The sequence below is a fragment of the Leptinotarsa decemlineata genome, unplaced genomic scaffold (genome assembly GCF_025532065.1).
Source record: "Leptinotarsa decemlineata unplaced genomic scaffold, Ldec_3_MD MMD2_tig00026336_RagTag_RagTag, whole genome shotgun sequence".
NCBI classification, from domain to species: Eukaryota; Metazoa; Arthropoda; class Insecta; order Coleoptera; family Chrysomelidae; genus Leptinotarsa; species Leptinotarsa decemlineata.
The window spans coordinates 1,672,790-1,691,157 of record NW_027412692.1 but is presented as its reverse complement, the minus strand read 5'-3'; the positions used below and the strand labels follow the sequence as shown (position 1 = coordinate 1,691,157).

The 18,368-nt window shown below is 35.8% G+C and overlaps 1 protein-coding gene across 1 annotated transcript in view; it reads right to left on the bottom strand.

Moving 5' to 3' along the window:
• sdt (MAGUK p55 family member stardust) overlaps window positions 1–18,368 on the bottom strand; it is a 177,996-nt gene that overhangs the window by 18,991 nt on the left and 140,637 nt on the right. Inside the window, 3 exon segments of the mRNA XM_074183381.1 lie at window positions 1,036–1,323; window positions 14,145–14,181; window positions 14,184–14,357. Of these exon segments, the coding sequence (XP_074039482.1) occupies window positions 1,036–1,323; window positions 14,145–14,181; window positions 14,184–14,357 (499 nt within the window).

The following is an 18,368-nucleotide window of genomic DNA, read 5'->3' as shown; positions in this document are numbered from 1 at the left end:
TCAATGTTTGCTCCGGTATAATTGGAGCCGGCCTATTTCTGACTTCATTAGCCAGTCTGGTTTTATTGGTGTGTTCTTCACAGACATCCGGTTCTACTCGGTGCACGCTGGAAAAATATTCCCCGAACAACTGAGCCTTTTGATGGTCCGTCACCGCGTGCGCTTGCCCGCTCTCTTTGGTAGAAGTAGCCTCAGACCGATTGCTCAGTTTTTTGGCCATCCTCCACACAGAGTGGTCGTGCACGTTCAGGCTTTCGAGTTTGTTCTTCCACTTCATATTGGTGAACTCATAAATTCGCGCATTAACTTCCGCAGCAAGTATCAGCATTTGATCCTTCGGTCGGTAGCCAAGCGGTTCGGCGTGGGTGCTTTGTTCACTCACTCGAATTGACTGTCGTGTTGGTCGGTGGTTCAAGCCCTAGTCTGAACGATCGATCTTCACTTGCTATTGTCCAACCCGTGTTAGGAATCACACGTTAAAAGGTAAGACCTCGTTAATCCTTAGCTCGCACAAGTTTCGACTTCTGAGGGTTGTCGTTCGTAGGGGTGCGATAGCTGGTTAACGGAAAAACAGATTTTTTTTTAAACAGAAATCGTGTACAAACAAAGAAAAAAATCTCTAACTTTTCTCCAGTGACCTAAGTTGTCTGCCATGGTCAATGATGGGACTCTAATGAGACAAAGTTTTTACGTCTGGATCTGTATAGAGTACAGAAGCTTCGAAGTATACTCTTTCAGTACCAATATTTTTAAAACTGGCAACTACGAAGTAGGGATTGAACTTTTTAAGGAAAGAACTGCTCTGGAACTTTTTTGAGGAATCTAACTGATTTGAGAGTCACGCCTGAATAATAAAAACAACGTACCGACGTACTTGAATTTGAAGGAAAATATATATTTTCATTTTATATTATCAGAAATATTTTCTCTATTCTGGGCGAAGGGTGAATTTTTTCTGTGGTCATTTGCAAACATTGTCTTTGAATATCTTTCATCTACAGAACATAACATTTAATGTGTAGCAAAAATGGTTACCTGTTAAAAGGGTGGCCAATTCTACGGCGTATGCACTTTGGGAGTTCCCAATAGCGTCAAGGCAGTCTCTAAGGGCAGTTTGGGCTGTCGGACTGGGCCTGGGAGTCGTTCTAGTCCTTACGGCTTGGACTTTGTTGTAGACGGCCAAAGCCCTACCAAATTGAGGAGATAGAAGCAAGGACTGAATGGCAGCGATGCGACCTTCTAATCCTCCCAAGCCACCACCCGTTCCAGCTTTCTTCAGTTGAAGCTGCAATCGCTGAACTGATGCAACTAAGTCGCCATAAGCTGAAAAGAAAATCAGATGATGTTTCGTTTCTCCAATTATGTTAAATCCAAATATCAAGATGGTTTCATAGTTTTTTATTATGTAGATCATTTCAAATGGTGTCCGATGGGTTTTCCATTGAATACAGGAGCACACATGTTATCCCTATGAAACAAAAACAATGGAAACAGATTTATCTGACCACCACGGACAAATCTTGAAATTGGAAATACATCAGAACAAATTGAAAATAAATAAAAAGATATGCCGACCTATAACAGATTCGGGTAGATTTCTATTCTACATCATTGAAAACACAGATTGGTCATTTATTGATGACAACATAAAAACTGATGATAAAATGAAAATTCTCATCGGTATATTAGAAAAAGCATTCATGGACTCATTTCCTGAAAAAAGATATGATATTAGAAACAAAAAAGCAAATAATACATGGTTTAATGGCGAAATAAGAAACATGCGGAACCAGCTACACCTCTTGAATGAAATATATACAGAGTATCCATCTGATAATCTCAAACAACAACTAAACAGTATGAAAAAAATATATAAAAAAACGATTGCATGTGCTAAAAGGGAATGTAATGATAATCGTATAAAAAAATCGAAAAATCAAAATAAATGCATGTGGAATATCATAAACGAAAACAAAAACAGAGAACAACGAAGTAAAGACCCACCTTCAATGCCTACTTTGTAAATAATGCAAAAAACCTAATCCAAAAAATAGATAGTTCAAACTTGGACCCTCTCAAAAAAACTAAACAATTTGAATTTTGAAAATTTTACTCTAACAGAATTTACCTACAATGAAGTTAGAGATGTAATAAAGTCATTGAAAAATGAACCCAGCAGAGATATATATGGACTGAATGTTGAAGTGATCAAATGCATATCAAATTTAATTCTAATCCCTCTAACTAAAATGCTGAACCAGTGTACAAAAGAGTGCATTTTCTCCTCCGTCTTGAAAGAAGCATTAATAATACCTATCTTCAAAAGTAGAAATCCAAATGATCCTACAAACTACCGACCAATATCTCAGCTACCAATAATATCAAAAATATTTGAAAAATGTATAGCTCTACAAATTGTACATCATTTTGAGAATCATGACATATTCACAGACTGCCAGTATGGATTCCGAAAAGGTAGAAACACTGAAATGGCGATACTAGATCTTAACAACAAAATAACAACAACTTTTGAAAATATTCAGAAATAACTTTTTGTGATCTGAGCAAAGCATTTGATTGTGTATCACATGAAATAAATTCTCTTGAATAAATTAAAACTATATAATTTTTCTGACAACACTATAAAGTTGATCAACTCATACTTAAAAAATCTATTTCAAACTGTGAAAGTGGGCAAGGTGGTTCAATGCAAACGAATTATATCTGAATAAAAACAAAACCCAAAACATGGTATTCACCCTAAGAAATACGGAAAATTACTCAAATTCGCAAAGTAGTGTGAAATTTTTGGGAATTCATTTTGACAGTGAGTTAAAATGGGATCATCATATAAATGAACTATCAAAAAGCTAATGAGAAATCTATTTTTACTAAGAAACCTCTCCAGACAAGTTTCAAAAGCAATTCTTCGAACGGCATATTTTTCCTTGTATGAATCCATCATTTCTTATGGTATTGTCGCCTGGGGACATGCAACCGATTGTGGTAGAATATTCCGACACCAAAGGAAAGCAATTAGAATATTAGACAATACCGGCTACAGAGATGAATGTCGAAATTCATTCATTACATTAAAAATACTAACCTTTCCACAAATGAATTATATCGTGAAGCTAACTTACTGAATCTTAAACAAATTTATATATACCAATGTATACATTGGATGATGAAAACCAAAACCTACACATATACTAGTCATTCCTACAATACGAGGTCTATTTCTATTAATCTAGTGTCTGTTCCTTTTTATAAAAAGTCTCTACCACAAAGATTCATAACTTATTTTGGCCCAAAACTTCTCAACATGGTTCCCGAGTACATACGAAAAATCAAATCGAAACTTAAACTCTCTATAGAATTGAAAAAATTCATTGAAGAGAATTATGTCAAGCTTGGAAACATTGTTTACTGATATACATGTATGCATTAAATCATTATGAAAAACAGGTCGTTATCACCACACGTAGTATTTGCAACAACAATTTTCTCTCTCTCTCTCTCTATGATCGTAGTTTCTTCTTTCCCTTCTTTTTCTTTTTTGATTGTATCTACCAACCAATTGGGTATTTAATCATTTAAATTTAATTTAAGATTTTTTTTTTCATTTTTATATTTTGAAAAATGACTCTGTAGCACAAGGTGAGTTGTAATACAAGCCATTGGCTTAGATAATGCACCTAGTGCAAAGCAAAAAATTATCTTGTAAATATGTCTGAATAAATATGTCTAATATGTCTTCCTTCTCTATATATCATGGAAAATTTAATATATATAAAAAATAATCTATCTCAGTATGAAAGTTTTGAAAATGTGCACGACTACAACACTATAGTCCGTTCATAATTTGTTGATAGCTCACTGCAAGTTTGACCCTCATTAGAGAACTGAAATACAGAGAGGACAGCTAATATGATATAATAACAAAAACCAAACTAAAACTGGCAGTTTAAGATGTTTTCGACTAACCCACCTTGTATCTGAAGAAATACAATACAGCTATAAAACTTTTAATCCGATTATGTAGGTATTTTGAGTGGAAATGAGTGACCAGTGTCGTAGAGTATATGATTAAAACATTAGTTACTTTAAATAAATAAATATATTAAATTTCTTGAACTGTAGGTACTGTAAACTGTATTTTTATTTTAAAAAAATTTCTTTATTTTATTCAAAAATAATAAGTTACTTGCAATTTGTAAAAGATACATTTATTTAATTAATACCTATTTTTAAATGATATAAACTACGATTACTTACAAAACTATTCAAATTCAAAATAAACAGAATCATCTTCGGAATCCGAGTCGTCTTGCAGGTTAATAATTAGCGGTTGTGTCTCTACAGTCGCATCAATTATATTGTCAAGATCCCACATTTTTTGTTCTTCTTCTATTGCATGTCTTACTGCATCTCGCCAATTTTGTTCTGTAATATGTTGTAAAGACTCATATAACAATTCAGGTACAGCTTGTATTTTATATGACATATTTTTTCTAGCCACATAGCTTTTCATTTGTGCCCAAATGAGTTCAATTGGATTTAATTCGCAGTGGTAGGGTGGAAGTCTAAGGACTGTGATGTTTCGTCTTTCCGCCATTTTGTCAACTACGTATTTCTTGAACTTAGATTTGTGTTGCCGGGCAATTTTTAAAAGTTCTGCTTTAACCATTCCATCTTCGTAAGGCAGGGACTTATTCCGCAGCCAGTCAATGATATCCTGTTTCTTCCACGCAGTCGTTGGAAGTCTTTCAACTTAGTTGTAAAAAAATTCGTGAATTTTCCTTCGAATACCATTTTTGGCAAATTCATCAATTTCAATAGGTTTTCTCCCCCTCTTTAAGTATTCGTTTGTATTTGGGTTAGCTATACCTTTTTTTTCTTTCTGATAGGAACCTATATATTGGTGACTCCCCTACGCCCGTCATGTTGTCACAACTCTTGATTATGTTCTGAAGAGTGTTTGTGGGATTCTGAGAAACCAGAGCATCGTGAACGTTCAAAACAATAGTCTTCTCTCTTGGTGAATAGACAGACTTACTTACTGTACGCAACAGTACCGGTGTAAAACTTGATGATGTTGATGATGATGACGAAGCCATCGCAAGCAATCAAACAAAACAACGAAAGGTACGTATATGTTTGTAGGAATATGAAAAAAAGTTACTCACGCACTGCACAAAATTCGCAAAATAAATATTAGAGACGTTAATTACTGCCGTAGACGCCGAAACACCAACGAGCCGTAAATTAAATGCGATTAAAAAATGTACTAAACCAAAAATTATTTTCGTTCGTAACAACTTCATCCTTTCAAGGCAAGTTTCGAATATAAACTGAAGCTTTATATTTAATGAATAAACACCTCAGGAACCTCCGCCTATGATTTTACGAGTTTTACGACCGTTTTATGACTTGGGCCCTCATTTTGTGCTATCGACAAATTATGAACGGACTATAGGCATAAAAATGATTTGAGTACAAACTACTGCCGCTTAAAAAGATGTCAAAATGGACCAAATTTTTGGGCTGTGAAATTTTACAATAAATTACCACAAAAAATAAAATTTCTACCTATTAACATATTCAAAATCAGGATAAAATATTTTTTAATGGAAAACGCCTTCTTCAGCACCGAAGAATTCCTGCACCGTGATATAAGTTCCTTAACCATATAGGCATTTGTCGTTTGAAAATACCCAATTTTAAATTTTACTGCTTCGTTTTTAAATGTGCTTGTCGTCATAACTCAGATGTACTTATAAGATATAACTATTTTTTATAAAAAAAGAAAAAAACTTGTTCTATGAATTGTAAGCATCTATTGTTTATGTAAATATTAATAGATGCCTGACATATACTAATTTTAATTATCTGTACATATTGACTTGTGTAAATACTGATGAATGTATAAAACACCAATAAATTATCTATCTATCTATCTATGTGTCTATCCATCTATCTAATGAGATAAAAATGAGTAGGTAATAGACATCCATGTTCAAAAATAAAATTTGGGCTGATAGAAGGTGATCTAATGAAATTTGTAGCAGACGAGTGGGATTGGCATAACCGCTTGTTATTTCATAAGTTTAGTGTTTATATATGAAACTGTCATTTCGAACAACCAAGTTTGTGCCACTTATCATCGGTTGCAAGTTTAGTTCTGTTCCTGAAGGACCCCGAATCTTCAAAAGATATCAAGATCGATGAGTCTGAAGGATTTTATTTAATTCTCTCGATTTGAATATACAGTCCACTGTTCTCCCAAAATGTAATGAAATTGTTGCAAATGACAACGTTATTTGATAAAACGTTTTGTCTACTATGTGCGAGGATGGAGGTTACATCTAGAAGTCTCACCAACAACTGACTGGCGAGCTCCATGTTCATTCATATTTATTTTTTGATAGTGGTGGGGAGATGATGTTGATGATGCTGAGGGTTGGGGTGGGGTGTCCATGCGAATGGTCCGCACTACAAATTCCATTCGAATACGGCCTACCAGCCCGGATTTTGTGTTCTCTAATCGTGACTCCGAGTATGTTCTTATACAATTAAATAGTTTCCTATTCATAACTTTGGTTAATCACTCATTTCTATACAGTGCAATCGTTTATGAAGGCATTGTGTTTGATATACATTTTTATGACATCACACTATTTCAGCATTTAACTCAATAACGAAAAATTGTTTGATGAGGCAAGTTTATATCACAAGAATAAAATGTGAAAATAACCCTACAGTTACCGTCCCAATTGAAAATAATCGTTTATAGGTGACAATCCACTTCATTTAAGTAACTATATGTTGCTCTCTAAAAGTTTGGCTGGTTCAACACACTCAGTTCAGAAAAAAAAAAGAACTTGAAGTGAAAGGAGAATTTTGCAATATTTTTGTAGCTAATTTTGCGTATATTCAATAGTTTTCGAGTTTTTATGAAACTGTGAGAAATGTACTAATCAACAATAAGAAAATTATCAAGAGTATGCACAGTAGAAAAGTATAGTCGAAGTAATCTTCATTGAGAACACTTAAAGCTATCGGCGCTCTCAAAGGTAAAAAAACCAGTACAAAGAGATAAAGCCGCTGCCAGCTAGTCCACGTGGACTGAAGAATTGGCGGTTCGTATTGGATGATTTTTACTAACCGAGTGTTATGATTGGGTGAAACGTCATACATTTGAATTGAAATTCGATATTGGTAGTTATAATTACCTAAAATTTTTGTTATCTGTTTAAAATGTTCCTTGGACATGTACTAATAGTAATAACGAGTGTGATAACAACGCAGACTTTTTCTAGTGTAGTGATTCCAATAGCGCTGGTGAACAATGCGAAAAAGAGATACCAGTGAATAAGATTCGGATGCATTTGAATATTGAAACACAGAGTATGTTTTAATGTATATAAAAATCTACATCTCAAGTTTGGTTCTTTGAAATTATGTGGAAAAAAACTTGAGGACTGCAATGTTGACTATCATAAGAACATGAAAGCTAATATTTTTGAGGAATGGTTTGAAAACACATTGATCCCAAATTTGGATGCGAATAGTGTATTAGTTCTTGAAATTCGCGACAGCTCATCAAATTAGTGAATGAAAATTCGAGGAAAGATGAAATAAAAAGTTTTTTAATGGATACAAATTTGTATTTTCAAGATAACTATGCCAAAAACCAACTACTTGAAGTTTACAAACAAAAACATTTGAAAAAGTGTATGCCCTTGAGAGTATTGCTGAAAAGTATGGATACACCATACTGAGACTTCCCCCCTATTTTTGTGTTTTCAATCCCATCGAGTTGATTTGGGGAAAATTGAAACAAAGCATCAGGCGTAAAAATAATTTTCCAAAATTTGATAAGAAGGTAATAGAGCTAGTTAAAGAAGAAGTATCTAATATTACCGAAGAAGACTGGCAGAAAAGGTTTTAGTTGAAAAAGACTATATTATGGAGATTGGACACTTCCATATTAATGGTGGAAATAAATTCATTATTGATTTAAATGACGTCAGTGATAATGAAACAGAAAATATGGAAGAGGAACTATCAGAAGCTTTCCAAGAAAGTTAGTGAAGGGTTTTTGAAGCGATCGGTTGTATATAATATAGTTATTGTGTTTTTTTATAATCAGAAATGATTATTGAATAACAGAATTAGTTAACAGAACTATATTATTAAAGGGGAACTGTTGGGAGGTAGGTTGCACTAGATCGTTTACTTGAAGTATACTTCAAAAATATACAATAAAAACTCACCACAACTAATAACACTTGAATTAATATACCTACTCTTGCAGTTTTTCTTACAAAACTCACCTGCAGAGGTGAATAAGAACCAATCTACATGCCAACTTTATATACACGTAGTACGTTGTGAATGATTCAGAAACAGGTGTCTTCGAAAATGAACAAAGATAAATTGATGGAATCGCTCTCGTCACGTCTTCTGCAAAAATCAATTGATCACGTGTTCAGCAACAGAAAGAACAGAAACTAATAGGCGACATTCCTTTAGAACTGAATGACAAGAGGATGTAGGAAATCGTGTAGGCAAAAATTACAATGAAAGATGTATTTTTCGCATCAAGCAAATAACACTCATAGAGAACTGAACTTTAATGTATAGAATTGATGAAGGAAAATATTGTTGAGAGTTTGTGTAAGGCGCTGTGACATGAATATTTAATAGGTACGTAATTGTTTACAAACATCAAATGGCCATTTGTGCGAGTAAAGTGTGGATGATTCAAATTGAATACTAAAGATTATACATCCTTGATAAAAATAACAACAAAGGTGATTAATAAACTTCTACCATTTTCTATTTTTTTAGATAAGTCAAATATTAGGTTGTTTCAACAGTTTTGTCCGTTTTTATGAGTTTACTTCTGACTGTTATATCTCAATAAGGAGCCAACCGCACATTTGTGGTTCCAGTTAGTCCCAGCAAACAAGTGTTGCCCATCTTTACACTTGGCTGCACCGCGCTGATGAGGCCAATAGCCAGAAACACGTATCCGCGGTTTGCCCCCCCCCCTTTTTGGAGTGTTGTGTCCACTAATTATTTCGTTTTATATATGGTTGAATTTGACCGAAAAGACCCCCATGTGAATCAGTGCACTTTTGCCAACGTAACACAAGTCGATTATTTGCGTACCGGGATCCAATGAAGTCGACGTAGTACGTTTTTTCCTGATCCTGATTAGCGAAGGTTCTACTGGTGAGAAAGTTATCAAAATGCTTGAAAAGATAGTAGTCGGCTGGCGAGAGGTCTGGGAAGTATGGTGGGTGAGACAGAACTTCGACACTCAATTTGTTTAATTTTTCGGATGGTGATTTGTGCAAAGTGCGGGCATGCGTTGTTGTGGAGCAGGATTTGGACCGTCATCTTTTGACCAGTGCCGACTGCTACTGACGGGAAGTGCCTGGAATGGTCATCGGTGTCCAACCATTCTCCTGTGGTCGTAGAGGATCCACTTTTCATCACACTTGACGATCCGTTCCAAAAAAGGATCGTCACGTCACCAGGGTCCTTAAATACTCGTCCTCGATTACTGTAGGTCGACCACTTCAAGGCTCATCTTCGAAATGTCGAAAAACAAAGTCGAACCGTGCGTTCGTTTACACTATCATTGCCAAATGTCTGGTTAATTTTTTGAGCTGTTTCGGTGGCGCTTTGGTTCAATTTGAATTGGTAAATTGGTATAGAAAAATGGCCGAAAATCAGTCAACGACATCATATAGTATTAAGGTGCAAATAATCAAAATATGTAGTCGGTAGTAGAAGAGAGATAGCTATAGAAACGTGAGTCGTCAAACATTTCTTACATTTTGAGAACAACTGATGATGTATTGCTATCGTTCTACAGTTTACATTGTTTACATGTTCATTTAAAATTTGTCACGGTTTCAATTTGTTCATAATCTACGCATGGTTTTTTCACAACTAATAACTGTTAGGCACACTCGATAAATTTTATATCGTAGTCATAAGTATCAATCTCAAATTGGAAATGGTTTTCTATAATTTTCCGCATACTGAATTATTTAAATTGCCAGGTATCGCAGTTGAAAAATGTTATTCAAAATGTGATGTTTTTACAGAATTGGATGTTGACGAATTTCATGGAATTGTTCCTAGAAGTAGTTACATTTTTTTTGTTTTCAATGGTTCGTCTACTTATATTGCATGCAATAACCAATGAAGCATGTATATTGTTTCATTGTTCTAACTGTTGAAACGATGCAATTATCATAGGACGTTAAGGTCTGCAGAGTCAACAGAACTGAATCCTCTGTACTTTTATGTGGAGATATCTAAAATATATGGTCTACACAACCCCTACTCAGATTGTGGAGGAAATCAGGGTCGACATTGTTGGCGAAATTTTGTTCCTCAACCATAACGCTAGGAATTGTTAAAATGTAAGACTTTCTTGATTCGTAGTTAATACAAGTTTCGAATTTTGAGGGTAACCGTTCAAAAGAGGGGAGGCGACTGCTGGTCAATGGGAAAAAACCCATTTCAACTCAATTTTACCTACGTAATTTGTTTTCTTTCGATATTCGACTTCCGCAACAGCGAAGACCGAATGGGCACAGCTTAATGGGTATGACAAAAACGGTCGTTCAGATTAGTTTCAATGACAAGTCATTCTGAGAATATGCTTGGCCGAAACAGACAATTTGAAACACGAACTTGGAACGGGAGCTGGAACATATTGATCAATACATATCCGTCTTCCTGGCGGAAATGTGTGCAATGTATAGTAGAAATAACTGGTATTGTGTATACTTAAAGTGTCGGCGCCCTCAAAAGACCAAAAAAACCAATATAAAGAGATAAAGCCGCTGCCAGCTAGTCCACGTGGACTGAAGAATTAGCGGTTCGTAAATAAGAATATACATCTCAATTTGGTTTCGAGGGAAACAAACTATTACAAGCAACATCAGATTTGACCGAAATTCCTTTCTCAACTGTACGTAAAATAGTCAAGAACAAACCTACGGGATACGGGATAACAAAACCTTTAAATACTCATCCAATAAAATCATTGAAAAAAACAATATACGACTGTTACAAAAGCAATAAGATTTCTTCAACTGAAATCATAAGGAAGAAATTGAATACTTCCGGCCATAACGTGAGCTGCTGTGACAAAACTCTTTGGATAAAGAAACTAGGATTTAGATTTAAAATAATAAACAAACGTCAAGCAGTTATGGAAAGTTATGAAGTGAGAGAGATATCAGAGGTTATGAACATGTCGAAAAAACGTGTTTGTCACATATTAAACCAACATTGAGGTATGAGACAGCTGTCCGCGCATTGGGTGCCGCGTTTGCTCACTTTAGACCATCGAACGTGTTCGAATGAACATTTTCAACGGTCTGCTGGCGCAGTTTAGGCGCAATAAACAGTGGACTGCAAAAGAACCGGTTCCAAAAAGAGCAAGAACTATTCCGCCTCACTCACCAGATCTAGCCCCAAGTGACTTCTTTTTGTTCCCTTATCTAAAAATGGCGCTCGGAGGACAGATATTTTCGGCAATCACGAACGGGTTACAGAGATGGGAGCATCGCTGGGAGAAGTGTATTGAGTTGAGATAAGATCTTTATTTTTCAGTAGACAACAGGAAATAGAACAGGAACAGTAGAAATAGTACAGGTACAACTTAAATCTATATAACAAAATAGAAATTCAAATAAAAAAGTTTTAAATTCAGAACATACAATTTGAAATTCAAAACAAAATCTAAAATTTGAAGTAAAAGACTTCAAATTCAGAATTCATAGTCTAGACTAGACCAATGTTTTTGAAAATAGTTTACAATGTACATGACATGTCAAAATAGATAAAAAACAAGTGATAAAATATTCAAAAACAGGACAATACAGTTTCATGATATAAACTCTTCAACACTATACAAACATTTTTCTAGTAGATATTCACGTATTTGTTCCTTGAATAAATTTGTTCTTTCACTTTCTTTCATATAGTCTGGCAATTTATTGAATACCCTGGGTGCCATAGATAGAGGAGAGTTCAAAGATACCCGCTCAGTATTTATGAAAAGGTATATCAAGGTCATTTTTAGTTCTACAGGATACAGATAAGTCCCATAGACATATACCATATCGCAATCTACTATGCAATGCAAAAAGTTGATTGATTTCTAACACATTCCTAATGGGTCTGAATTGATATGTTCAAAGGAGAATATGTTGAAAAATAAAAAAATGATCTGAAAAATATCTTGTATCTTTGTTAGGTCGAAAACTTTTCAGATCACCCTCGTATGGGTTCCGGACCAAAGCAGGAAATAGGCTGATGAGAAACAAAGTACTCTGAGAAAATATGTTTTGCAGCACACATCGGAAACCTTCATGAAAAAACACCCGAGGAAATAAGTAAAGAACTGCTTGATAAGAGTAGCGATAGACTTGGAATAATCACTGGCTATTCACCGAACAGTATTCACTTAGGACACTTGAACAAAATAATGTTGTAAAACGAAGACCTCAGCTGCAAATGTGATAAAGGGGTTAGGTTAGGTCCAAAGTAAGTAGCTATATTCGACCCTCCACCGCAACCCGCAAGGGTTTATTGTGGCTCAAATCTATTCACACTCGACCAAATAAACCCAGCTTCTTAACGAAGCCGAATTGTTTGTATGGTGAGTGGTCTTTCAGGTCAGATGGTAAGAGTACTTCTCTGCCGAACTCTGAAAACCGGATTTGGCCTCCAGCGGGACAGGCACAAAGTATGTGCTCTGCTGTTTCATAATTTTCCAAACAGAGGCGACACACAGTGCCTTCCGATAGTCCGAGTCTCTGCATATGATGATTCAAATGACAGTGACCTGTAAGAAGGCCTGTTAAGACATCGTAGTTCATCTCTACTGTAGTCCAACAACTGTTTGGTATCAAGCTTCGAGGGGTGGATAAACGCCTTGGAGTGAGCTAATCCTGGAAGATTCTGCCAGAAGTCCATGAATCTTCTTGCCATCCAGGTGTTCAGTATTTGTTTAACAAAGCCCAAAGCGATGCCAATGACAGGTTCTGGTCCAATGAAGCCGCTTGCAGCACCCTCCTTTGTAAGAAAGTCAGCAACTTCATTGCCTTCCAGGCCAGTATGGCCAGGAATCCAGACCAGAGACAATCTAATAAGTCTTCCTATCGAGGAGAGTGGTTTTTGGCAATTTGCTACCAATTTAGACGTTGCTTGGTAGAAATTAAGAGCTTCCAACGCAGCTTGACTGTCCGAGAATATTTGTATTGACTTGTGTATGAGGTTGAATTCTTCCAATCTCTCCGTATATAATTCAATAGCATATATTTCCGCTTGAAATACAGGTGTTTTTGATCTATCTGTAAACCAACAACTAGCTGCTCTTAATTAAGGGGTAGATACAGCTTGGACGTTTATTAATCGAGTATTTCAGTTGGTAGGAAAAATACACCCAAGGTGTATGAATGGTGCAACAATTCATGAATGCTGTTGATGTATTAGGCCATTAGGAGATAATTATGGGGTTTAGTTTTCTTAATATTTCATAATTGAATTGGCGACGTGAAATTGTTACTGACTGGTTTTGACCAAGATCAAATTGAACGTGTTACATTAGACGACTCAATGAGCATAGATTTCATTTTGGCATTGTGATTTTTATTATATCTGGACGGATCTCAGTTGAATGCTCTTCATAGTGCTTTTTTTTCTAGCAAAATTTTTTGAGCCAATAATGAGAGACATAACCAAAAGTCGTTGTTTTGTTATACCTTTTTGTGAGAGGCCAGTATCAATTTTCATCGCAATGACAATTTGCGAAAAACAGCCATAGACAATCCCAATCAGCAAACCAAAGAGCCAAACGTCGCGTGGTTGAAAATGTTTCTTCAAGACTTGAAAATCAAAAATTAAATACTGAAAGGTTTCAAAAGTTCCAAAGGCCCATATTTTGTGAACGAGGGACATTCTTTTCAACTACAAAATAGCTCCATATATATTCTGAATCTATTGAGGAGACACCCTGTATGGTAAGACATTTTTCCTTTCCGATTTCTTTGTGAAAAGTGAAGAAGCTATTATCTCTTAACTACGATCTGTTCAACACTTACCATAAGCTACGTGAACGAGTTCTTTCTCGACAGCTGGTGAGGGGTGGCCGACCTGGATGACTCTTGACCTTCGTCCTCGAAGGCATCGTTTACGGAACCCTGCGGCCGGCTCTCTAAGGCCTGTAGTTTACGAGAACCGCGAAGAGAACGGTTGAGGAATTCGGTTTGAGCGGCCAACCTGTCTTCGTCTTCTTTGCGCTTTCTTATTTGTTCCTAGAAAACAAAAACTTATAAATGTAACGGTAATGAATCAATATACAAAAAATAAATTGTTTCAAATTTATCAAAAAACATTGGCTGTTTATAATAGGGCAATTCAAACTTAAAATATATAATAATAATAATGAGAGGTCAGGAATTGAAGCATTTCTCTTTAGGGCAGCTGCCCGAGTAGCTGATGAACTTGGTTTAGTTTAAGACACTGAACGGGTTCCAACTCTGTCACCGAGTTGAATCCCGTTCAGCAAAAAGCTCATATAGAAGCCGCTGAGATTACCCCACTTTTGCGAAAGCACAAAGATAAGCCAATGCGGGGACTTTATCAATAACACTGAAGACCTTGGCTTATCAAAGCGCCTGGCTTTCGCTTTCCTCAGGTCGAGTTGGCTGAAGTCGGAAACTGAGGGGTTCATCATGGCTTGCCAGGATGGTGTCTTCACGCAGTCGCGTGATGGGTATAGAGGTTCCTGACACAAGGTGCAGGGTCTGCCGTGAGGCGTCCGAGTACCTAATTCACTTGCTATCAGCATGTCCAGCATATGCGATCTCGGACATAACGCGGCCCTTAGAGTGCTATATTACCATCAACAGCACTCTTACGGTATTGACAAGACACCGGTGTTGCCCTACGCTCCGGGGGACATTGAATCTGTAGTGGGTAACGAGAAGTGTCGAGTTTATTGGAACTATTCGTTCCCCACCCTCAGGCTTATACAAAGTGATTAACCTGATGTAGTCCTTCTCGACCACCAGAACACGACGATATTTGTCGTGGAGTTTCCAGCTCCTGGCGAGGCGAATATTTCGAAAAGATGAGGAAAAACGGATAAATTATCTCTTCTAACTCCGCAGATTCTATCCAAACCACTCTGTCAAGATAATTGTTGTGATTATTGGGGACCTTGGTGGAATGATGCCCTACTCCTACTCTCGAATCTTAAAATCATACCGGCTTGCCGCACTAAGGCAGAAAACTTAACCGGACAGATGCAGAAGGCTGTCATTCTTGGTTCACTGCGCTTGCTCCAATGATCACTAACCCCACGGTGTCGGGAGTGATCGTTATTTGATAATGCTGGCGAGCCCTTCCGAATGTATCGAGGCTTCGGAGGATAGGCCCTGACCAGTGCAAACTACGGTTTAAAATAATAATAATAATGCCCTCTCGAATCTCAAGATCATGCCGGCTTGCCGTACTAAGGCAGAAATCTTAGCCGGACAAATACAGGAGGCTGTCATTTTTGGCTTACTGAGCTTGCTCAGGGCACATGATTTCCGAACCCAATGATCACTTACCCCACGTGTAGGGAGTGGCGCGCCCTCCATAATGTATCGGGCTTCGGATATAAGACTCAACCAGGGCAGTTTGAGGGGGAAAACTATCGATAATAATAATAACAGAAATTGATATTGTCTTTATTTACAAATTTATGTGTACTGCACAGATACATTATCAATAAACTGTCAAATATGAACATACTCATTTCATAAATTTTTCACAAATATTTCGAATTTTCAAACATACTCTATGTTTCTGTAGTTTTAGCTGGAAGTTAATTTCTCAATTTCCGATTCCTGAAGTATGTAATAATCATGAATGAAATTATTTTCAGTGAATTTCATTTTGCACTATTTTTTACCTATAATGTTAAGATAAATGAAGGTAAAAATTTATAAAGTGAATTAAAGTGGAAGTCTATGAATAAATTTGATAGATTTGTTCTGAAGTATTCTCAATGTTTTCAAAGTCGCGATATTTGCATACCCCCATATAGAGAATATATAAATGTATATGTTGAATAAATAAAACTATAATATATGTCCATTAGATATTTGCAATGAAAATAATTTCATATCTATAAAAATTATCAGTAGTATGTGGAATTTTCTTCGAAGTCCTTCAATATGTTGATTCCAACTGAGATTTTCATCAATATTTTGTACATTTTTTGTATATTATCTCATAAATATTTCCCTTTCAATTTTCAAAACCCAAACGTTGAATTTTACTGAAATAACAAGCGAATACAAACAAACGATTCTATTTTTCAATTGAGATGACTATTTATGCAGACGACCCACTCTTTATTTTAATGTAGACAAAACTAACCTTGTGAAATTCCAAAGTCATCAGAGGGAAATGGTAGATGTAGATATAATTTTGAATAACACACCTCTGCCTATAAATAACAGCTATAAATTCTTATGACTATTCGTTGACTCACATTTAGATTGAAAAGAACATTGCAAGCTCCTGATTTCCAAACTTTCATCTCTCCCCTATATGTTCAGAAATCTCAAAGTTGTGTTGACACAGCAACAATTAATAAAGTACGCACAAGTGGAAAGTCGACTGAGGTATGGTATTTGCCTATGAGGAGACTCTACACTGTCGAATAACGTCCTCGTATCACAGAAAAAAATCATGAGGTGTATTACTGCTGTGAAAAAAGACCATTTTTGTCGAGAAATCTTCAAAAGATTTGAAATTCTGACCTGTACAGACCTCTACGTATTTGAAGTCTGTATTTTTGTGTTTAAAAATAGGGTTTTGTTTTTCACGAATACGTCGTAAGGATGATTTACGATTACCACTCACTCTTTTTTATAGTGCTAAAACTTGAATGTAAAAGAGTTTGGCAATACAAAAATTCCTTTCTAAAATATACTGGATCCTTTCACGGATGCGTTTCACACTTATTGCAGAGCCTTCGCGAAGAAACTCAATGGCCCATGAGTCAGAAAGTTATGTGACGTATTAATTCATTGTTAACTCTGGAAAACACTGCAGCCTCGTGGGCTTATTGCGTTTTACAATTTCTTACAGATCGTTTTGATGGATCTTTGTCATATTCTTGGTTATCCTCACATTCATCGTCTACCATCAAGGAGTGTCTCATATGAAACATCACAAGCTGCCTTTGCCCCCCTGTTGCATTATCAATTGCTGAGGTCTTCGTTACACAGTTCTAAATTGTTCACGTATCCTTCAAACAAGAAGATCCAGTGAACATTCTGTAATTATTGTGACCCGATTTCTGCTTTGTAGAATCAGTTTTTTTAAATTATGAACTCGCTTTATAAATGTGCATTTTCACAATTTCCTTTGTGTTTCATTGACTCATTTTCTATTATGGTTTCATATTAATGATTTGGTACTTGCACAGATGGTTTGGGGCTTATATATGGAGTTGGTGATTCGTGTCTGACACATTCAATAGCTCTTTAACCTACTGGCGTTCCTAAGTATTCAGACATGTCTGTTGTCAGTTCAATCATTTTCTCACAGCGTTTCCACACGAGTCTAGGAGGTCATTCTTTGGTTTATCAATATCTGGCTGCGGTCTAAAGGTCTTAAGAATGTTGGTCTGCTTGTTTCGTTAAGACCTGAATTTATTGTTTCTCACATACTGTAGAAACTACTACACTTTCTTCTGAAAAGGACAACCAAGGCGTTATATGAAAAAATAATAATAATCGATGTTGATGTAATTAAGTAACGTGGGTGATGTTTTATGAGGGGGATTTCGAAATAAGATTTGTTGTTGTTACATTTACTTCAACCACATTTATTTTGATCGGATTATATCATGAGATCTTGCATTAGCATAATATTGTTAATAATTTATGATTATTTTTTCAGTTGTTGCAATTCCTTCGGACACAAAACTGAATAAATTATTTGTAAAAGTATATGATAGTAATGAGAAAAAAAACCTAGAGAAAAATTGTTGTACAATAAGTAAACAAATCTATTACAAGGTTAATAGTCCGGTTACTATTCAGTGTGTCATGTTTTGGTCGAAATTGAATATCGAAACTTGATCGTCAATAAATGTATTACATAAGGTTCTATTAATAATCGCTGACAGCATAATTTGAACATTTTCAATCGCTAAAAACATCAAACCTGGTTTTATGTGATTCAATCAAAAACTTGGACAAGAAAATGCAATAATGTCCGATAATTATTTGTGGAATGCAGTTAGTTCAGATCCTAGATTG